Source organism: Miniopterus natalensis, chromosome 4 (genome assembly GCF_054644295.1).
Source record: "Miniopterus natalensis isolate mMinNat1 chromosome 4, mMinNat1.hap1, whole genome shotgun sequence".
Lineage (NCBI taxonomy): Eukaryota > Metazoa > Chordata > Mammalia > Chiroptera > Miniopteridae > Miniopterus > Miniopterus natalensis.
In genome coordinates this window covers 27,330,245-27,354,506 of record NC_142084.1, presented here as the reverse complement: position 1 = coordinate 27,354,506, position 24,262 = coordinate 27,330,245, and the positions used below count along the sequence as shown (strand labels likewise).

At 38.7% G+C, this 24,262-nt stretch overlaps 1 protein-coding gene and 1 pseudogene across 1 annotated transcript in view; one reads left to right on the top strand and one right to left on the bottom strand.

Moving 5' to 3' along the window:
* The window catches only part of AFG2A (AAA ATPase AFG2A), a 235,958-nt gene extending 212,216 nt beyond the window's left edge, over positions 1-23,742 (bottom strand). The window contains exons 1-9 of the mRNA XM_016203317.2: positions 23,557-23,742; positions 17,253-17,374; positions 15,880-16,037; positions 12,096-12,154; positions 10,843-11,487; positions 9,594-9,723; positions 7,795-7,851; positions 6,223-6,346; positions 3,396-3,651 (exon numbers count right to left, since the gene is read on the bottom strand). Of these exons, the coding sequence (XP_016058803.2) occupies positions 3,396-3,651; positions 6,223-6,346; positions 7,795-7,851; positions 9,594-9,723; positions 10,843-11,487; positions 12,096-12,154; positions 15,880-16,037; positions 17,253-17,374; positions 23,557-23,719 (1,714 nt within the window). The 5' untranslated portion in view covers positions 23,720-23,742. The remainder of the gene's footprint in view (positions 1-3,395; positions 3,652-6,222; positions 6,347-7,794; positions 7,852-9,593; positions 9,724-10,842; positions 11,488-12,095; positions 12,155-15,879; positions 16,038-17,252; positions 17,375-23,556) is intronic.
* Positions 8,093-8,453, top strand: LOC107529733 (small integral membrane protein 8 pseudogene; annotated as a pseudogene).
* Positions 23,743-24,262: the final 520 nt, after the last annotated feature.

Genomic DNA, 24,262 nt, shown 5'->3' with positions numbered 1-24,262 from the left:
TCCAATGTAGGAAAGTGACCAAGGCAAAGTTTAATGAGTCACTTGAGTATTCTTTGTTGTTTTTCCCTCTCCTTTTTCTAATTCTTCCTGTCCTTCTTCCCCAACCTCTCAGTTTCTTTCATGTTCTCCCTTATATCTAAGGAATGTCATATTTACAAGGGTGCTTAGATAATGTCTACCACAATACCCTCAGTTTACAAATAGAGAAAAATAAGGCTCAGAAAAGACAAAGAACTTGCCCAAGAATACAAGCCTGATTTCAAAAGCAGGCTGTCCAACTCTCAAAATCCATTTTCTACTATACTTCCCTAGCTCTCTAGAAAATCTCTTGCAAAAACATTCTAGCACAATGCTCTTAAATTCTATTGTTATATAGCAAGAGGACAACACCACACAATACAACATATGCCAGTATTTAAGACGGTATTCACAAAATCACATATTTTCCCTACTGGACACTTTAATTATAATACTCATCTTAAAAAAAAAAAATTACCTTCTCATAATCTGATTCACTACTAAATTAGGGGAAAATAAAAGACCAATTCAATACCTGAGCATCTGAAATTATTAAGTCCCGTTAACAGCAGCCAATATTTACTTACTGCGTCTGCAAACCAAGTACAATTTTTATATGCGTATCTATCTATCTATCTATCTATCTATCTATCTATCTATCTATCTATCTATCTATCATCTATCATCTATCATCTACCATCTATCTATCATCTATCATCTATCTTCAGGTTGGAGGCCTCTCTCCACCCCATCTTCTGACCCTTTCACAATTTTTCAATTAAATGTAACATAGTTAGGGATAGAATTTCTCAAATTTTCTAGCCATTTCCATAAAGTTCTTGGGGTAGTACAGTGCCTGTGAAAGTAGATGGTCCTACTGACAGCTAGTATGTGACTTACATTTTCACTTCTCCCCTGAAAGTCTCAGGATACAACTTAATTTCTGGACTATACTTACCTGTGAAAAAATATGGATTTTTTTCTATTATGTATATAAATTGATTCTACCCTTAGTTTCATATATAAAATAAATTTCAAAGCCTTATACCACTCTAACAAAAGTCTGTTTTATGACTTAATTATGAGCATGGATTTGGAGTAAGATGAACTTGAGTTTAAACCCTAGCTGAGACTTCTTGAGTCCATGATACTCATAGGGCTGGTGTGAGGATTCAAGGAAAGGATGTTTCCTCTTCCATACCTTCTCAAGCCCCTCATTCTGCCTTATAGAACTCTTTTACTTTTTCTTTAGGTCTCTTTTCAGATGTCACTTTTTCTATAAAACCACAGCATTTCCTTTCCACAAAGGAAATTCACTACATTTTCCATAGTTTTTTGAGTATATATCTCACTGTGTGTGTTTACAAATCTCTTTCCTTCATCAGACTGTTTATGGACAGTAAGAATCCCAGAGCCTTCTAGAGTGTGAACTTAAGTCAGAAACTGTCTGATAAAGGAGGTTGAAGAATGAGTCCTTGCCTAGCTGGGCAAGTCCAAAGCAATGCCTACGTTAAGTACCCCAGAGATACTGCAGGTTCAGTTCCAGACAACCCCAATAAAGCCAGGATCTCAATAAAGCAAGCAGCAATCCTTTAGCCGATGAAGGGGTTTGTCTTCAATTTGTAAAAAATACATCTGTGAGGTGCAATAAAGAAATGCACAATAAAATGAGATATGCCTGTAACCCAGATTATCACCCAATGGAATGAAGGAAACAAAGTTATCCCGATACATCTGTTTCTTGGTCACCAGGGAATTCAGTTCCACAATCAAATCCACCATTTCTTGTGAAGCACAAGAAACTAGACAGAAAGGGCCTTGCCCTAGACCATAATGTACCAAAAGAATGTTTATATTTGCCTTGTGTCTACATAACCTGTAGTCTCCCCTATTGTGAGCCCTCTAATATGGAAATCAAGATAATGATCAAATAGAAGAAAATAAAACTGATTTTCTCCACCAAGGATGAGATATTGAAAAACTCCTAAGTATCTCTAAGGACTAACAGAAGGGTCTTCAAAGCCAACTAAATTAGATTAGCTATGAATCAATGACTTAGAGGTAAAAGTTACCTCTATTTTTCTGTACTAAAGTTCTAAAATAACTAAATTTCCAACTCAAGAATTCAATTTTTTCCATTACCTACAAGGGTTATTATTTTTTAATTATTATTTTTTATTATTTTCATTTATTATTATTTTATTATTATTTATTATTATTTTAATCCTCACCTGAGAATATGTTTTTTTAATTAATTTGAGAGAGAAAGGAAAGGAGAAAGACAGAAACATCAACGTGAGAGAGAAACATCAATCTGTTGCCTCCCAAACATGGATTGAACTGGCAACCTAGGTATGCCCTGACCAGGAATCGAATCTGCAACGTTTTGGTGTACGGGACAATGCTCCAACCAACTGAGCCACCCAGCCAGGGCAAGGGTTAAACTTTTTTTAAGTACCTTATGATAATATTAGATAGGTCACAAACTGGAACAACAGAATCTACAACTGAAAAATATTCCTCCAAAATTTAAAAGGGCTTAGAAACAAATGCTCATATAAAAAAAGGAATAAACGTAAGGAGCCTAAGATTACTCCACAAACTGGAGATGTTTTGAGACATGTGCCCAGCCTTCTTTAGAGAGAACCAAAAAATAAACACATGCTTTCAGAAGGAAAAAATTAAAAAAGTCATCAGATATTTTTCAATAAATTCTTACTTGCCAGATCAAATATTTCAATAGCTTATAAAAACTGCCCCGATTGGAATACCCTTCCATGGTTGAAATTACTCTGAAAAATTTCCCAAACATTAAAAGGTGTTAAGGGCTTCCAAAGTAACTACAGTTATGCCATGGTGAAATTCTTAAAGAGCCAACTGATTAATAACAGCCCTTAAATGTTTTCAGACTTAAATATCACCACCACATACTCTGAGGCATAGAATTCTTTGGTTTCACTAAGTACTTTATAGCACTTCAACAAATACAAAGCTGATACTGAAGGAAAATTTTGATCTTTTTGCAAGCACCCTAATTTCCATAGCACAATGTTAATAAATACTGTCTTCATTAAAACTGCCATTAATGCATCCGTTCACGTGCGCGTGTGTGTGTATGTGTGTGTGTGTGTGTAGACTTAAGAAAAGTCTGAAAGGATATGCTATAATAATGATTATCTTTAGGAGGAAGAGTTAAGAGTGATTTTTCTTTCTTTTTTATAGTTTCCTGAATTATCTAGATTTTTTCAATAAATATTTTATGATTAGAAAAAAATTACCTATTTTCATTAAGAAATAAGATATAAATTATCAGTATGCAAATAAACCAGTCATTAAGTCCCTCAACACAGACTAACTATATAGCAAATCACTCTCACCTGATTCATTACACAAGGCTTTCAAGTCTGCTCCAACATATCCATGAGCATTGTTTGCCAACTGTAGCAGCTCTGCTTCAGTAAGTACATGCGGTACCCTTCGAAGTAGTTTCCGAAGGATATCTAGCCGGTCTTGAGCATTAGGAACTCCAATCTCAATCTCTTTATCAAATCGTCCAGGTCGGCGGAGTGCAGCATCCAAAGCATGAGGGCGATTTGTGGCCCCAATGACTAACACCTGTCCTTCACTTCCTTCCTAACAAAATAAAATAAAAACCAATTAGTTATTCTTCTAAAAGTAAAATATATACCCCTGGCCAGGTAGCTCAGTTAAGAGTGTTGTCCCGATACACTGAGGTTGAAGGTTCAATCTCCAGACAGGGCACATATAGGAATCAACCAATGAATGCATAAATAAGTGAAACAAATTAATGTTTCTTTCTCTCTCTCCATCAATAAATAAAATTTTTAAAAATTAAAAAATGCCACATTTTCCAAAGTTTAGCTTAAATACTCCCTCACCTAGATAGTTTTCCAATATTTACCTTTCCATCTACCACAAGTATGTCTCTCCCACATCCAGCATCTTACCAACACTGTTCTATGAATAACACCATATATAACACCCTATCATATAGTTATTTTATTTAAATGTTTAAGTTGTCCTTTTCCCCTACTTGAAAGCAAAGATTATGACCTACAGATTATTCAGATAGAAGAGATCTTTTACAGTTGTCAAAGAGATCTTCTTCACATAGGGACTATTTCTTTTTTAATTTGGTAATTTTTTAAATTCCTGAAAACATAACCGACACCTGAGTACCAGCCACTTGACTATGTATGGACTTTTACTCTCTGAGAATGAAATTATAAAGCACTATAATCAAAGCCCTGGCCAGGTGGCTCAGTTAGTTGGAGCACTGTCCCATACACCAGAAAGTTGCAGGTTCAATTCCCAGTTAGGGCACATACCTAGATTGCAGGTTCGATCCCCAGTAGGGAAGTGTATGGAGGCAACCGATCTATGATTCTCTCTCACAATGATGCTTCTCTCTCTCCCTCCCCTCCTCTCTCTAAAATCAATAAAAACATATCCTCAGGTGAGAATTAAAAAAATAAAAATAAATATGATCATGAGCAGCCAGCTATAGAAATTACCCAACATTCTATTCAGAAGACCCAAGAGTACCTTCACAGAGACAAACTTAACTGAAATGTGATTCAAAGAAAACTCAAACCTAATCAATTACATTGGATGTACCAACAGAAAATGCATAGATTATAATGAATCAATGAATTATGAACTTAGGAAGCAAATACAGGCCTTTAAACATCTTCAGACTAAAACATCAGTGTTACATGCTTTCAGTCCTGCCCAAAGGCAAGAACACCAATCCACAGCAGGCCAGCCCCAGGGGCAGAGGAAAAGGCGGCTGTGACTCAGTAATTGAGATATTCCAACAGTCTTTCATCTGACTTACTACTCACCAAGAATTCTAATTATAATACAGCTCTCCATATATATTTGCCTTTGGGGTGCAAATAGAGTCATCCATAAACCAAGATACTTGGTCAGCTTAATAATCATATTTCTTTTTTCTTTTTTTTCTTTTTTTTTAAATATATCTTTATTGATTTCAGAGAGAGGAAAGGAGAGGGAGAGAGAGCTAGAAACATCAATGATGAGAGAGTCATTGATCGGCTGCCAGCCCGCAACCCGGGCATGCGCCCTGACCGGGAATCCAACCCTGATCTCCTGGATCCTAGGTCGACGCTCAACCGCTGAGCCACGCCCAGCCGGGCAATAATCATATTTCTTATTATAAAGAAACAAACTGGAGCCTCAGTTTATGTATCAGTCTTGTGAATATTGTTATTGTGGATCAGTCCTCAGAATCCCACTATCTCCAAAATACTAACACTGGATTCTCCAGCTTTATAAACTGAGAATCAAACCTGAGTGAGACATGATGATCATATCTAGGCGCTGCCCCAAGACTGAGAACCAGGTGATAGTCATATCTAGCCTCCCCCAGATAGCAACCCTTCTCTTGTGTTACTCCTAAAATCATAACACACTGTTAGCAAATAACAGAGACTTAATACCAAGTTTTCACATTATTTTTGCATTCAATTTCTACCAACAGGAAGTAAAAACCAAAAAGTTCTAAAAGTCAAGTTTTTAATATGCAAGTTTTTAATTGGGCTTACATACTTTTAAAATTTTATTTAGATTCTAACATGGTCCTAAAAAATAACTTCTTTATAATTCTACATAAGTGTATTCTTCTGGTAAATGACTGTCAGGAATATGTATCTCCCTTTCACAATTAGCACATAGATTTTATTAATATGAGTCTATACACCCTGTCAGAGAATCTGATAACAAGGTAAATTTCTTTTACATGTTGTAAAAATACATTTTCTTTTCTTTCCTTTCAGTTGTCCCCAAAGAATCAATTTATACATGGGTATATAAGACTTACTCATAAAATTGCTTTGTAAATTCCCTTAAAATTTAACCATTAAATCTTTCTTACTGATTTTGCTTCAGGTTTTTAAGTTAATAACATTTATTACAAAAGAAATCCATTGTTGTATATTATTTTATATGCTAGAAAAACATGCCAGGTTATACTGTCCTAGCAGTTACTAAGAAATCTGCCAAAGAAAATTATTTTATGGTCCTTTCCTCTAGTTTTTATGGCTAACATTTTTCCCTTATCATAGAATTCCCCAAAACTAAAGACATATTTCACAGTTTTTACTACAAATAATTAAGAATTGACCCCTTCCTACACAGAATCAATACTGGTGCTGTACTTACTGAACCAATACCATCCATCAGTGTGAGGAGTGAAGCTACAACTCTTTTTTCCACTTCATTCTGAGCCCCTTCTCTTTTTGGACAAAGTGCATCTAGCTCATCAATAAAAATAATTGATGGGTGCCTAAAAACAAACAAGTAAAACTGAATTATCTAATATGCATTCAGTTTTTAAATTTGATATATGATATTTCGATTAAAAAATTAAAACTAAGTAGTTTTAATTTTATAAATGAAACATGACATGTCACATTTAGGAAAGGCAACAGGGTGTTAAACTGAAAAATCTTAGATGAATTCTAGCCCAAATTATTAACTCACCAAAATTACATTCTAATGGATCTGCCCTCAATAAAAAGAGCACTGAGAACAGTCTACTGCTTAGGAGATGAGGGTATATGCCTAGGCAGAACTTTCCCAATAACACCCACTGAGTTGTTATGCCTCAATTAATTCAGAAGCTGAGGCTAGAGATGTTGTCCCTGGGCACAGGTTTAAAGCCCAAGGGAGAAAAAGTAGAAATACTCTGTTTTTTTACCTATTAAAAAAATAACTTTTAAGATGGTCAATGTTCCTATAAAAAGTTGTGAATTCTCTCATAAAAGGAAACTTCACTGCCAGGAACATAACAATGATAACAAAAATATACTAAGCAATAAGGTATACCCTGGTTCTCAAACGTTCAGTATTAGGACTACAGACTACTTATTTCATCTACTATCACTGGAAAAAAAATACTTTAAAAATAGAAGTTCTTTTGATAAGCGAGCAGTAATTATGTTAAGTTGAATACCAAAACGACAGAGCACAGCCATATTATAAATAATATTACATTAGACCAAGTTATATACCACATTCTAATGCTCCTTGCAATGTAACATAGTAGACTAATTTGAGGTACAATATTCAGTAAGAATTGTTGTTAAAGAGCAAAAAATCTGTCCCTTCGAAGCAAAGTAAAATAAAACAAAGTTTTAAGCATAAAGGGCTACTATAATACAGTCTACTAAGGGAACTAGCTATACTGACTATGCCTAAGTACCCAAAAGAAAGAAAGTCATAAATATTTATGTTCAAGCAAAGTCATGATATCAAATAACACTGTCTTAATTCTTTTACCTTATATAATTTTTTAAAATTGAAATGTAATTGACATATAACATTATATTAGTTCAGGTATACAATATAACAATTTAATATTTGTATTTTGTGAAGTAATCACCAGTCTAGTCACTAGGGTGACATCTGTCACCATGCATAGTTACAACACTTATTTTCCTGTGATGAGATCTTTTAAGATTTACTCTCTTTACAACTTTCAAATATGAAATAGTTATATTAACTATAGTCACCATCCTGTACATCATATGCCCATGACTTATTTCTTTAATAACGTGAAGTTATCAGATAGAAATAGATGAGATAGAATGCCATTAGACTTACAATCTACTTCTAGTGCTACCACTATTAGTTCTGTACTATTCTTTCATGCTTAGTATAAAGTGTTGGTATCTCTACTTTGATTAATATAGCCTTAACTACTAATTTCAAACATCTGAAAATATAGAATACCGCAGAGTGGCTTCAGCAAATATCTGACGTAATCTTGCTTCAGTTTCCCCATAGAATCTGCAACAAATAAAATACATTTAAAGACGAACTCTGACTTTCCAAATATTTCCAGAATACTTAAAATTAACTTTCAAAAATTATTTTCTAAAATTAATTTGTATATACATTAAAGAGCAAATTTAAAACATTTCAACATGTGAAACATCCAGACAGAATACTATGCAGCCATTTTTTGAAAACCACATTCAAGCAGAGAGTCTCCAGCAATGAGAGCAGAGGACCCCGCAGCAGGTAATAGATCGTTAGTCAAGATGTCTCAGCACCTGAGCCTCTTGCCTTCAAAAAGGAACTACCCAAAGAGAAAGACTTTGGAAACTCAGGGCTCAGAAGTGTCTGCAGGACAACTTATTTCAAGCTGTGAATCCAGAGCTCTTCAATAAACCTAATAAACTTACAGTGGCTTTCAGACTGATAACCTTCTGCTTTGCGTGGCTTATGTTGGTTACCTACATGCAACACAAGAGAATAAAAAGGGCCTCTATGAAGCTATTGATAGTGAGGGACACAGTCACATGAAGATAAAAACATCAAAATGGGAGGTTAATAGTGCTGGTTACTATGGATGGAGCTATATCAAGGGCTCTGAAATTGTCAAATGATAGACTATAAATGCACATCATGTTCCTTGTTTTAGAATATGTTAAAGAGGAAACAAGATAGCAGTTGCAACCAGACCAGTAGAGTCAATTTTGTCCTTTCAAAGCTGCAGCCATTATCTCATTTTTTTCACAAAAAGCTTCTCAATATATTTCTTTTATTAAACCCTTTTATAAAACTGCCATGAGAATGGAAGTAATTTTTTGTTCATTATTAAGATCTACATAATAAAAGTACCCAGTGTTGTTAAATTTGCATGGTGTTTTTAATATTTTAAGGTGAAATGTGCATTTCCAACTATTGTGAGGGTTTATTTTTCTTTTGCTATTTGCAAAGGTAATGTTTATTTTCTACCTGGCATAGAACCTATATCTGTAAAGAAAAATAAATAATTGTAAAGTATTGTAAAGCATGCAGTTAACACTGAAGACAAACAGTTTTTAGAGTCACAGATGGTTAATATATTTTGGTTTTTCATTTCAGCTAATTTTGGTCCAGAGTTTTAATTGAAAAGATACTCCCACTTATCTACTAAAACAAAGATTAAATGGAGGAATAACCCAAAGTAAGTATAGTTTTTCTTTAAAAAAATAAGTATGTTATACTGAGGTATGATGTTTTTATTTGACTATAACTGTTACCTATTTTAGTTTTTGTAAATTAATGCTACAATGATATGAGAAACATAAGATTAAATGTTGTTATAGTTATTTAAAAACCAGAACTACTCAATAAAGAAGGCCTCCTTACTGTTCTGGGTTTACCTGATATAATTTAAATCTTTCTGACAAGGGTTCTGGACCTGTTTCATTTCTAGATATTTACTTCATTCTCCAAATCATTGTAATTGGGGCTTAATAATAAATCTTATCTCTGAAATTTTGTTTTATTTATTACTACCAATAATAACAACAGCATAGGCAGAGTTTATCATCATAATGTAAGTTTTTAATTTCCAGTACTTTACTGTGGTGTTGCAAAATATGTAAAAAATGCAGTTATGTCTGCTTTGTAGATATTAAAAAGCTCAGCTGAATAATCTACAGGCAACTAAATTAAATCTTTACTATTGAGCCCTAAAAAAAACAAATTTAAGAAGTATATTTAATAATATTGTTTATTCTATTAAATCATGCACCTACTTGCTTATAATTTCAGGACCATTTATTACAGAAACATAGGCTCCAACTTCATTAGCAATAGCCCTGGCAATCATTGTCTTTCCAGTACCTGGAGGGCCATACAGTAACACTCCTCTAGGGGGAGGAATTCCTAGAAGAAAAAGAAGAGAACACTGGAGTCAGCATTAGTAGGTTTCTTGTGTTGCCATGACTTAAGGCATGAGTTAAAAATATAAATTTACCTCACATCACAAACTAAAGAGTCAGACCTTCTTTATTCTGCCCAGGAAGATGTATAACCAGCCCAATCACTGATCTCCTCCAGCAATGACTGATTCTCTCTATATAGACGCAACCTGTTCAGGTACTTCGGTTAAAAACTGGCTGGACACTCACGCTGTTGCCATGCCCCATCCCACATTATCAAAACAAAGTCCAAACAACAACAATCACATAAAGCAAACCACCAATCCCAAATTACAGCATTTATACATTCCTAGGAAAATGTCAATCCAAGGGTTCGTATTATATATATATATATAAATTCACAAAAGAGGAAAAAGCAGAGAAAGAGATGGTATGCACCAAATACATGCAGAGAATTGGGCAGTCACCACACAGAGGTAGCCCTGAGGTTCCTAGGAACCAAGTCACTCCCTTAACCACTTGCATCAATACAGATATCCGCACATAGCTACATTTCCTAACCAAGAAGTTTTACCCAGTGTATCTGAATATTTGGCTTATTTCTTTAGTCATTACAGCTGATCTAGCCTGACAAGGCACTTATTCTAGACCCAATACAAACAACTGTGAAAGTATGCAATTAAAAGAGACGAGGCTGCCCGGCTGGCATGGCTCAGTGGTTGAGCAGCCTATGAATCAGGAGGTCACAGTTTGATTCCTGGTCAGGGCACATGCCCAGGTTTTGGGCTTGATCCCCAGTAGCGGGTGTGCAGGAGGAAGCCAACCAATGATTCTCTCTTATCACTGATGTTTCTATCTCTCTCTCTCCCTCTCTGAAATCAATTTAAAAAAAGAGAAAGAGACAAGGCTACAACTAACTCATTACAACCTAGAACACCTAGGACGCCTAGCACAGAAAGCTCACTTAACTTGGCATCTCCCAAAGCAACTCATACCTCCTACCACACCTACCACTCAGGAAAGAAAAATAGGAAAATAGGGTGAGCAATTATTAGATAAGTGGAATGAGCCAACTGCTTTTGACTTGGAATGCTTTTGGTACAATACACTGAAGAAATCATACCATAACTCTTGAATAGTTCAAGCTGCTTGAGAGGAAGTTCAATTATTTCTCTAATTGCTTTCAGCTGACCACTTAAGCCTCCAATCATGTCATAAGTTACTTTGAATTGGTTGTCTTGCTCTGTTGAATTTGCACCAATTTTTGTAAAATTGACTCTTGTTGTCGAAGAAATGAAATAGAAAGTGTCAGTGTTGCACTTTGCTCCCAGACTGGCTGGCTTTAGTAATCTCTCTTCATTGATAAGGTACTCATTTCCTTCTCTGGCAGATGCAAAGCTACATTCAAGACCTGTGACTTCCTCTAGCCCAGGCCCACTACTGCCACCAGGACTCTGTGTGACATCTGACAAAATGTCACCAGCTCTATTTATCTTTCTGTCATCTACTGGTTTGGGGGGAGTACTGCTTGATGGTGGGACCCGAGGCTCTTCCAGATCCAACTGGCTTAGCTGTAAGGACATATCCAGGGTACTGGCTTCTATGCTGGACCGTTTAGAGGCCATTCCCTCAGCATCAGTATCAGAATCACTCTGAAGCCTTCTCAGTATCATGCCGTCTGCCCCTTTCACTCGCAGCACTTGCAACTTGCATGGTCGTCCATAGAATGTAATATATAGAAAGTTGCCTGGTAAAACAATCTTGCCATCTAGAAAACAATTTATTGAATATATATATGTGTTAGCACAATTTTTCACCCATTTAATGTTTAAATAGCAATTTGTTTCATCTATCAACAAATCTACCTGACTGAAAAGAATAAGTCAAAGATGGGATTAATAAAATAATTGTTACGAAAAATAAAAGCCCTAATATTCCCCTATGTTTTTCTTTGGAGAGCAAAGAAAAACAAGATGATTCTCTGAAATAGTGAAGATTCTATCAACTACATTAACAAATAGCCAGGCAGTCTACATTTGATAATACACTAACCCAAAATAGCACACTTAAACCAACACGCCAAGATAATATTTCTCACTGGAAAGAGCAAGAGCTCAAGGATTCAAAGTCTCAGTTTTTCCACTGACTTTGTCCACAGACACACTGTATATTCTCTCCATTGCTTAACTGCCAATCAATTAACTGGGGAAAAGAGCCCCACATCCCTATCTTAAAAAGACATTAATTCATTGAGGAGAATATTCTCTATGCTATTTTGGAGAAAACTATTAAGTATACAGACCTCAAAGACACAGTACTTTATTTGTTGCTGCCTTGCTTCTTAAAATTTAAAAAACTGTTTAAAATATGTCTCACCTAGTTTTCTAAGAAGACAACCAGCCAATTGTTCTTCATTAATATCCACATTTTTGTCACTGTAAAGGTTTGGGGTGGGGAAAATAGAAATAAGCATTAAGTACACCAGAAACGTAAATGTAATATAAAATAACACATGCGTAATTGTAATGTAGATGTAATCAAAAGCATAATTAGTTTACAACATGGAAATTATTTATACAATTTTGGAATGACTTACAAATTTCAGATAGTTCTTATAGCCATGAAAATCTCATTTGCAGTCTGATGCCCTAGTGGCCTAAATCAGTGTTCTTCAAAATATAGGGTACTATCCACTAGCGGATCATGAAATCATTTCAGTCAATCCTACCTAGCACTTTTTTTAATAGAATACAAACATCAGAGTATATCACACACAGAAAGGGTAAATAATGCTTTGTAAAACATTATTACACACATCTATATACTCACTGTAGACAGGTACACACGTGTGCATAAGTGCACTCTATGTATATATACTATAAATGTGTAAGTACAATGAATCACAATGAAAAATGTTTATTTTTTTATTGTGTGTCAGTCAAAAACATTTGAAAACCGCTAGCCTTAATTAATCCCTTACCAAACTTGCCTAGCTTGGTAAATGGCTTTTATCAATAGTTTATTTCATTCCCTTTGTATAATTTATAAATTATCCTTCAGGAAAAATAAATCCTATATAGCACTTTATCTAAAGAGGTAGAAATAAAAAAAAGGAGAGTGGTACAATGGAAGTTTATTCTAGAGCAGAGGTGAAGAATGTCCGTATATGGCCTGTGAAATTATTTGGTCTGGCAGGCAGGACTTGAATTCAATAAATCTAGAAGATTTTTTCAGAGCTCATTTTTAAGTTGATAATTTTGTATGGCCCATGAATGTTGTTATAAATATCCAAGTGAGCCCAGCCGGGCGTGGCTCAGCGGTTAAGCGTCGACCTAGGATCCAGGCAATTGGGGTCTGATTCCTGGTCAGGGCACATGCCCGGGTTGCAGGCTCGATCAATGACTTTGTCATCATTGATGTTTCTATCTCTCTCTCTCCCTCTCCTTTCCTCTCTCTGAAATCAATAAAGATATATTTTTTTTAAAAAATAAAATTAAATAAATAAATAAATACCCAAGTGGCCCTTGGCAGAAAAAAGGTTCCCCACCTGTTTTAGAGAAAGGGCATACCTGAGAACCCTTTTTTGACGGATAACCAGGAAGGTCGCTTGTTTGAGTACAGGAAGCAGGCAACCCTAAAAATCATGGTGCTTGTATACAACCATGTCCTTGGAGAACAGGTACATTTTCCCTCCTTCTCCATGTGTAAGCAGCCCGCATGGCCTGTGGCCGTGAGCTTGCCAGACACCAGTGGAGGGGAGGGCGGAGCTCAGGAAAAGGTTTTAGCAGGCCCATCTGGGCCAGATATAGGCTGCATCCTCCACTTTCTCAATAGCAAAGCCAAGAGTCGATCTTCATTATTTGCAAAATTTCACGTGTAAATTCACCTACTTGCTAAAATCTATTTGTAATCCCAAAATTAATATGAGCAGAGCATTCCCAGTGAATGTGCATAAGTAAAGTAGGCAAAAAATCTGAGTCACACAACACTTTCTTGTTTCAGCTCTCATCACAGATGACCAGAGGATGGTGACTAGAGATGGTAGGGGACAATGCAGTGTACAGTGAAAATTCATACTCTGGGACCTGTGGGAAGGGGTCTGAATCCTAACTCCGGCAGTTGTTAGCAACGTGACCTTACTTCTGAACACTCCTCTCTTTGTAAAATAAAGAAAATAAAATATACCAGAATGAGTTGTTTTAAGGATTTAAGATAACAATCTATATAAAATATATATACTTGCATATTTATACATGTTAAATATATACATATATGCACCCCTAGAAGCAATGGCTTAGTATTTGCTAATTCAGTGTTTGGGGCAAATTTGTAGAACACACTACCACAAATAACAAGAATTAACTGTGTATTCATGTGGTGGGGGGGAGAATACAAGGAGAAGTTTTCATGAATCAAATGTATATATAAACTAGAAAGGAAATTATACGTGTCTCCATTAATGCTTAAATTTACTTGTTTACAGAACTCTGAATCGAGTTATACTTAAATTGTTCCTATTTATTAAACTTTTAATAGAAGGTATTTACAACAGTAAAAACCAATTTTGCTTTTAAAAAAGAATGGGTGCAAATAAAATCATTTCCACTAGAAGGAGCTCTAAACTTACTAATGAAATGTTTCAGCTACAGCACAACTGAAGGATTTAAGCAGCAGATTAAAATTACTGATTTTTTCTTATTGGAAATCTTCTGGTCTTAAGCTCTTCTTGCTGCCACATTTAAAACATAAGATTTTTTTAACAAATAAAAAGTTTAAAACCAAGCTTCCATGGAAAACCTATATAGTCCCTCCATAGTAGGTAATCATTATCAGCTAAGAGTGCTGTGCCCTAGAGAGGGGTCATCAAAACTCCAGTCAAGTAAATGCTGTGCCTACAGCCCTGTTTGAAGTCAGTCTGGAGAAGAATCCTGTGCAATCTGAACAGTAGCACTAACCAACCCACACAAAAATGGGCAAGTTCCTGACTTCTCCTCACTGAGCCTGTTTCTTCATCTGTGAAAAAAGGGTAGGTATGGATACCTTGCAGGATGTCTAGAGGATTAAGTGAAAAGAAAAAGGAAAAAAATGTGTGCATGCACACGTGTGCTAGTACACAGCTGGTGCTCAACCCATGTTGTGTTCCTTTTCCTTTCTGTCTTTTATCATTTGTTAAACGTTTGTTAAGTGCTCTGAAAACACTTTCCTGTTTTTAAAGGAAATAATATGCCAAAGCTCAAGGCTGTGCTACAAAAGTAGCAAAAGAGAAAAAAACATTTTAAAATAAAGCTAGATTGGAAAATGTTCTGTGATTCTTACACTAATATAAACAACCCTCCCCCAACTGTTACTAGTGTGATATTAAAGTAATCGAAAGATGCTTTTTAAAAACAAATTAAGTAAGATTTTTATATGCAGACCAAGTCAAAATCCTATTAGATTCAAAATATCCAAGAGGACAGGAGATAAACTTTAACAATATTAATAGGGTGCTTTAAACAACTAGTCTTTAGTGAAGGGCTATTTTAAAATCTGATAGAAATAACTGTTTCACTAGATTGAATAATCAATTGAGATAAAATATACAATCAGGTACTTTGCTTGAGCAGTCTTAATTAAAATTTGTTTCTTGCCTACTCATAGTAATCTACTCCATTCCTCATAGCTGTAAAACACACAAGAAGCCCTGAATACAATGCAGACCAACATGAAAAACATGGTTAATACCCATCAGTAATAATTCTCTTACCTAAAGTGTCAGGGCATGCTCTAATCACAGGAACTAGAGAGTCCCTCGTCCCTAAGTTATACAGCACTTGTCTAGCTTGTGCTGTGTACTATGGGAGGCCACTAGCCACTCACATGTGGCCAGTCCAAACTGAGATATACTATAACTGTAACATACACACTGGATTTTGAAAACTTAGTTCGAAAAACAGAATGAAAAATATCTTATTGTTTTTTATGGTTATAAGTTAAAATAAGATTTTATACATATTGGTTAAACAAAATATTTAATTATAATTAATTTCACATGTTTCTCTTTACTTTTTAAAAGTGGTTACTAGAAAGAGCAAAATTACGTATGTGGTTCACATTTGTGACTCATATTTCTACTGGGTAGTGCTGATTCAGTCACCAAGGAAAAGGAAAAGAGCCAAACCTGAGTGCCACATCCATTTCCTCAGCCTGTAGCACAGCACCCAAAAGAGGCTGGACATGGATGGTATCACCAACTCTGACACCTACATTCTTCTGTGCTATTTCACTCAGGCCAACCTTGCCTCCAGGAAATCCTGATACAGGCCAGGCTGTATAGACCTGCCCAGGAGAGAAAATAAACATTCACAGAATATCAGTAATTTATAAAGCAGAAAATTAAGCACAACCAAGTACATGAATCTGTAACCCCGAAAGGAGTTACAATCTGACACAAGTTGCAAAAAATTTTTATAAATATTACATTTTTGTAAAGATTAGAAATGACCCCATAGTGAAAATGATGGAAGATCTGAGAGGTGGGGATAGGAAAAGAGACAAAGGTGAGAAGAAAATGAGGTAAAATCCTGAAGGCAAGCTGACTATCAGGTAACCCAGCTTGGAGCATGAACTACATCTAGGTAATAGCAAGCAGCCCAGCAGGAACCTGGACCTCATCAAATGAATGTTAAATTCCACAGATGGTGGGCTGAGTTCATACAGTTAGTGTCTTTTCTTCCACAAGACACAGTAAAGGGTTTTAAAAAGTATAAGCCCATGTCCTAGCTGGTTTGGCTCAGTGTTAGAGCGTCGGCCTGCAGACTGAAGGGTCGATTCTGGCCAAGGGCACGTACCTCATACCTCGGTTGCAGGCTTGATCCCTGGCCCCTGAAGGGGGGGATTCAGGAGGCAACCAATCGATGTGTCTCTCTCACATCTATGTTTCTGTTTCTCTCTGTCTCTCTCCCTCCTTTCCACTCTGAAAAAGCAATGGAAAAAATATTCTCGGATAAGGATATTATTAAAAAAAGTATAAGCTCAGAACAATGAAAAGAATGGGAGGCGTGACATCAGCAGATAAGAGATTTCAAAGCTTTTCCAGAGGGCCCCTAGTGGATGGAGAACACCAAGTAATGAAGCAGAGAAGATATGGCAGAGGCAGAGCAGGGGCTGGCAGCAAAGAAAGCCAAGCTGCCAAAAAACAGCAGCAAGGAGAAACACAGCTGAAACCAGGGAAGGTAATCAAATATTTGTATAAAAAAGAGATGACCTTCATACCCCAGAATGGTATTTCTGTAGAGAAAGTAACAGACTGGGAAGAATAGGACGATAGAGTATCTCCCAAGGAAAGGCCTCCCAAGGAAAGGCCTCTCTCTCCATTATGACATTTAGGGGCTATATTCCCACTGTAATCACAGACATCAAAGGAGGAGAGAGTTTACATTGGTGGGAGGGTCTTTAAAATACAGTTTTTCATTTTTGTCTTGCTTGTGTTAAAAATTACAATCAAAAACCTCTCAAATCTTTCCAAACCAAGGAAATAACAAGGACTCTTACCTCTTGTTTCCCATGTAAACTAGTAAGCAGCACTGGTCGACCTATACATATATTTGCAGACTTCATAGTGCCAAGTCCAAGTTGAACAAGGGAATTCTGGAACTTTTTAGGAACTTTGTCATCTACCAAGAAGCAAAAGAAAAGAATTTTTGTACTATTTTGTAACTGAAGTTAAGGAATGCTTTCTTTAGGAGGAAACAGAAATCCTTTATCCACATAACCACATGAATGCACTTACCACTCTGGAGAAACTACTGTTGCAACCCTTCTTACTTTAACAAACAGACTTAAAACCAAACCTTCTAGGGATCCACAGACAGTATGAGTGCTAACTAAAAAAAAAAAAAAAAAGTTGTTTTATGGAATCGGTATTAGTTTTCATCAATTAAAAAAATTTTGCTTGGCCCAGTGTGGCTCTGTTGGTTATGCATCATCCCATGCACCAAGTGGTTGCCAGTTTGATTCCCAGTCAGGGCACATGCCCAGGTTGCATGCTGGATCCCCCAGAAAGGGGCATGCAGGAGGCAGCCCAACGATGCCTTGCTCTCATGAATGTTTTTCTCTCTCCCTCCCTCCCTCCTTACCTTCCTCTCTCTAAAGTTAAAAAAAAACAAAAACATGTATTTTTAAAAAATCTTAAACTTCATGAAGAACTTAACATACTTGCAACAGAGAATCTCTAAGCTTTCCTTTCCACATTACACATTCTAAGTTGAGTTGGTTACTGGTACTCAGCTGGGGAGCTGGTCCATGATCTGGCTCTAGAGGATTAAGTCACATTTCCACTTCTGACCCACGTAATAGCAATCAGGTATTTTTCTTCTCTGTTCCCAAGAATACATGAAGAAGATAGTAACCCCCTGGGTAAAGACTCTCACACTGACTGAAATGACCATTAGTGATTTCAACTTCTGGCCAAAGAAGGGGCCCAGAATTCAGCACAGTTGGCAATGCTTATGAAAATGATGTGCTAACATCTCCACCCCTTCCCACCCAGCCCCTCAAGCTGCACACTTGATTAGCTGTCCCTCCTCTGATTCTCCCAGCACCTCATGCTGCCAGATACAAGCACTTAGAGGAGGGGTGGGAAACCTTTTTTTCTGCCAAGGGCCATTTGGATATTTATAACATCATTCATGGGCCATAAAAAATTATCAACTTAAAAATAAGCTATGGCCCTAGCCAGTTTGGCTCAGTGGTTAGATCATTGGCCTGTGGACTGAAGGGTCCTGGGTTCAATTCCAGCCAAGGGCACACACATTGGTTGCAGGCTCGATCCCTGGCCTGCCTGGGGAGAGTGCAGGAGACAACCAACCAATGTGTGTCTCTCACATCAATGTTTCTCCCTACACCCCCTTCCACTCTCTCTGAAAAAGCAATGGAAAAAAATATCCTGGGGTGAGGATAAAAAAAAAATTAAATATGAAAAAAGCTCCTAGATTTATTGAATTTGAAGTCCCACCTGCAGTTGCCTTGGCAGGGCCGGACCAAATGATTCTGCAGGCTGTATAAGGCCCGCGGGATGGACATTCCCCACCCCTGACTTAATATTCATGTTTTATGATCTGACTTTCTCCCAAACTATACACTGCTTTGGAGCAAGAATTGGTCATATTTATCTTTGTATTGCCAATACCTAGCAAGATATCAAATACAGCAGCTGCATAATAAATATCTGTGAAATTAATGAATGCAGTAGATGAGTACACAATATTGTTCTTTTCAGCAAAAATCCATAATATACTTGATAAAATTTTAGCCTGCCAAAAACTTCATTATAAAATTACAGACATATACCATAATCATATAATCAGTGTTCCTTCATAATTGGAAAAACAGCTCTTTTGTCATTAAAAAGTAATTAAATCAATGAAAGCAAACCAAGAGGTATGTCTGATTTACATTATTCTCTGCCACAACAAAATAACTTCCCTACATATTTATTCTCCTCCAGTCATCAGGTGAACAAAGCTGGAAAAACAAAGCATTTCACGGAGCTAAGATTAACAGTACTGAGTATAAAATAAAATGAGCATATTTCATAATATGGAAAGCTGAAAAGAAATTCAACTTTCAGGCCTCTCACAAAGTTTACCCATCAGTAATAGCAAAGCATCCTATCCTGTTGGATGACCTCATAATGTTCAGTTTCTGCCACTTCTTTCTTTCTGAAGGTGAATGATTCCCTTGTGACAGTTGCCTCACAGGTATATCAATCCTCAACAACAGGATTCTAGGTTTTCTTCTCTTTCCACCATCCTATCCTGCACATTTCCCATGTTCCAAGGATTTGACAAACCACAGGCTTCTGGAAATATCGCCATTTCCTCCTTATCACCCATGGAGATCATGTTCAAATCCCATGCACTGGCCTGACTTCCCAAGACATCTCCTTGTATTCTCTGCTTACAACACACAAGTCTCTTCAAGCTGACCTCCACACAGCTCCCATCACCAGTTCTCATTCCTCAAATACTTTAAAAATCTATCTCGAGCCAGGAGAACATGGCTCAGCAGTTGAGCATCAATCTATGATCCAGGAGATTGAAGTCTGATTCCCCGTCAGGGCACAAGCCCAGGTTGTGGGCTCGATCCTCAGTGGGGGTGTGTGCAGGAGGCAGCCAATCAATGACTCCCTCATCACTGATGTTTCTGTCTCTCTCCCTCTCCCTTCCTCTCTCTGAAATCAATGAAGATATATATATCACGAGCCCTAGCCGGTTTTGCTCAGTGGTTAGTACATCAGCCTATGGACTCAAGGGTCCCGGGATCGATTCCGGCCCAGGTCACGTACCTTGTTTTAGGGCTTGATCCCCGGCCCTGGTTAGGGCTTGTATGGGAGGCAACCAATCGATGTGTCTCACATCGATGTTTCTCTCTCTCTCTCTCCTTTCCTCTCTCTCTGAAAAGCAATGGAAAAAATATCCTCAGGTGAGGATTAAAATATATATACATATATGTATGTATGTGTGTGTGTGTGTGTATGTATATATCTTGACACCACTGTCCCCAGTAACTAACTTCACTTATTGAGTGCTTATGTGCCAGATTAACTAATGAGATAGGAAAAGTAATTTCACACAACCATCCATACTTCATGTGACTGACACTACACTACACACTGGAGATACAGAAGTAGACACAGTCCTTGGCTTCACATAGCTTACAATCTAATAGGATAACAGAGTTAATAAACAGTCATTAAGGCCTGGCCAGGTGGCTCAGTTGGTTGAAGCATCATCCCATGCACCAAAAGGTTGCAGATTCTATTCCAAGTCAGGGCACATAACTAGGCTGCAGGTTCCATCCCTGGTTGGGGTAAGTGCAGGAGGCAACCTACTAATGTTTCTCTCTCACATCAATGTTTCTTTCTCTTTCCTTTCCTCTCTCTCTAAAATCAATTTAAAAAAATATATCCTCAGGTGAGGATTAAAAAAATTTACAACAGCCAACCAAATAACTGCACAATTATAAACTAAGATTAATGCAATAAAAAAATGACAGAGTGCTGGAAAGCCTTTAATGTGGGATCTGATCTAATATGGAAAAATAAGAGAAAGCTTCTCCAAGGAAGTAATGCTTCAATTCAGATCTGAAGGAAGAGTAGGAATTAACTAAATGAAGAGGACAAAAAAGATAATTCTGAGCAAAGAGAACAACATGTCCAGAGGTCGTGGGAAGAAGGGAGCACTATACACCAGAGGGAAGAGGACAAACAGAGAGAGTGGTGGGAGACAAGCCATGTAAAGAAGGTCAAGACCACCCAGGGCAGCAGGTGATATCAAGCTGTTATTCTTTATTCTGACAACTGCAGGCCAGTGAGGGGTGAAGAGAAGGGTCATGACAGGATCTTCATTTAAAAGACCATTGCAGCGGCAGAGCAGAAAGTAAATGGAAGGGCTGGTGTAGTAAGTGGTCCAGGTGAAAGAGGACGGTGTCTGGGATTACGGCTGAAACAAAGGCAGTGTGGGAAATATTGAGGTGATAAGCAGGACTTGGTGGTGGACTGAATATGGGAGATGTAAGAGAGGTATGATACATGACTCCTAGGTTTCTGAATATGAATTCTTGAGGTCAATCTTGAAGTACCTTTGAAAAAATCCAAGAGAAGAGATATAGCCGAGTGCTATTTCAAGTGTGGTCGGCAAACTATTTACTTCTGGTTCCTGATAAGCACAGAAAATGAGAATAGATGTCCAGAAGCTTTTATTGCATTTTGACAAGAGTAATTTTACATGTGTTGAATATAATAAAAATTTCTATTTTTTAACTTATTTTTCTAATAACTTTTGTTATTAATCCTCACCTGAGAATATTTTTTCTGTTCATTTTTAGAGAGCAGAAGGGAGGGAGGGGGAGACACACACATCAGTTGGTTGCCTCCCCTCAAATCCCCACCGCCAAGGATAGAACCTGTAACCCAGGTACTTGCCCTTCATCAGGAATGGTACCATTCAGACCCCTGCCAAACTCCCCAGCCCCAATACTCAGGCCACCGCTCCAACCAGTGAGCCACAGCAACCAGGACTAGAAACTTATTTTTATTGTATTTTAAAACAGTGCTGATATGTGGCATATCTTAAATTTTAAAACCTTCCCTATAGAGTTGGAGAACCATTGATCTACAGCAGTGATTTTCAACTGGTGTGCCCCAAGAATTTTTAAAACATGCAATATCTGACTATTTAGTCAGAGGCACTGACCTCTTTTCCCTTAGATTGTCAAATTTTAAAAAAATGACAACAGCCAACCAAACAACAGCCCTCCAGTGTGAATGAATCAAAATTATACCTATTTTTCTGTCAGATCAGCAAAAAGTATTTTTGGTATGCTGCAGAATTTTAGTAATTAGTTTATATGTGCCATGAGATGAAAAAGGTTGAAAATTGCTGGTCTAGAGGACAAGTGAGTCAAGACTGAGAAATAGTATAAACTAGAACTATAAGTCTCAAAATGCTGAGGGAATACATGGGAAAACTCTGGGCAGTGAATAAACTTGCCAAAAAAAGGTTTATAGAGACAAGAAGGGTTTTAGACTAAGAATTGAGGGGCTTCAACATTCTTTTTAATCCTCAACAGAAGATATGTTTATTGATTTTAGAGCGAGCGAAACATGGGTAGTTGTTGCCTCCCCACACGCCCCAACCGGAAACGGAACCTGAAAACCCCGCAAACTTTTGGTGTGCGGGACAACGCTCCAACCAACTGAGCCACCAGGCAGGGCGAGGAACTTCACCATTTGGAAGATGAGCCAAGTACCCACAGAAGGAAGAGGAGAGAGTAGAAAAGTCTGACAGAGGCGTCAAATGAAGAAGTGGAGTGCTTCCAGTTGGAGGAAATGGTGGCTCATGGCCGAAGCGGCTGGAAGGTCAAGTGCGGTCAGCGATGCGCCTGTGCGGCCCGTGAGGCGGGTCCGTTGCCGGGGCAGCTCCAGGGGTCACCGGTGGAGGTCGAGCAGGCTCGAGCCCCGGAGCAGAGTGGCCCCCGGGCTGCGGGAGAAGGCGGCCTCTTTGAAGACGGCGCCGAGGGCACTAAGGTTGACGGGGGAGGACAGCCGCGGGACAGGACGGGCTGTTCCCCCGCCCCGGGGGACGCTGACTCAAGGGCAAGAGCTTAGCTCTAGGGCTGCCTTTAGGGTCCACGGGAGACAGACACACGTCCTGCCACCGGTTCACTCTGACCCACTTTTCAGGGCTTTGCCGATCAAAGACTTTTTGGGCAATCCCGTCCTCCCAGCTCCCGGGAGCGGAAGACTTGGGGGACGGCTCTAAGGTCACACACTTCTGGGCTCTAACGTGTAGCTGAGAAACCTGCAAAATGGGCACAACTAACCCCGCACCCGCGTCCCAGGGCGTCCGCGAGGCTTAGACTTGAAACGGACGGACATACAATGAAGCGCTTGCCCCCGAAACCAGAACCTGTGCAGTGCTGCCAGAAGCAGCCAGCTTTCCGTCCCGAAGGCGCTGGGACGCCCCTCAGGAAGGATGTCCCCACATCTTGACTGAACTGGGCTGTTTCGTCCCCTATACTCGCTGGACAGGTGCAATGTTGCCGTTAAATATATCGTCCATCTTAAGTACGGCAAAGTTGTCTCAAGTGCAACTTGGCAATTCAAGGCAATTTACAAAAGGGACCGTTGAGCTGGTCATGGAAAGGGCACTTGTGCCTTCTCCGAGGCGCGCTTGGCCCCGAGCCCCTTACACCTCGGCCTCGCCCACTCTTCACAGCGCCGTGCCTCCAGCCCGACCTCCGTCCCCTCAGGTGGCGTCCCCTCGGACTCCGACCGCCCTCCCACCACTCTCACCCTTTTCTAAGAAGTTGATCACCGCCAGAGTCCCAGTCGCCGCCGCGAAGCCGGCTTCGGCAGAAGCAGCCGAGGCCCCCGCAGGAGAGCGAGCCGCGGAGGGCGAGGGCGAACCTCTGTCGGAGCTCCGGTTGGGCCGTTTTCGGTTCTTCTTGGAAGACATGATCCGCAGGCAGCCTGGAAGTTGAAGCAGCTAAGCCGGCTCAACGTGCGCGCTTTACTACCGGAAAAACTTCCGGGGCAGAAGTCAGAGAGGCTCCACCCCCCGCGCCGTAATTCCCCAAGTGAAGCGCAAAAAGGGGCGGGGAGGAACCGACCATCTTCAGAACCCACGGTCTTTGAAGAGGTCGAAGAGGTTCTTCTGCAAAGGAAGACGGATTAGGTGGATGGAAGCGTCAGTTAGATTGTACATTCCTGAAAGACAGGTTTTTTCCCTATCTCCGTTCGCTTTTCCCATCCCTGAACACATGTGCGTTGAATTACACTATTGTGGTGAGGGAAATACTGGTGGGAAGGTTTCTCCCCGTTTTCCTGGAGACGGGCAAACTCCTGAGAGGAGCTCGTGGACAGGACTTTCGAGATCTCCTTGGTATTGCCCTGCAAAATGGTAAACCCAGCTCAACTCTGGGGAGTTGTGCGGCACTCTTCTCAGGTTTACGGTAGCGCCTCCTTTCCGCAGCACGGAGGCGGGGCGATTTGGGGGTAG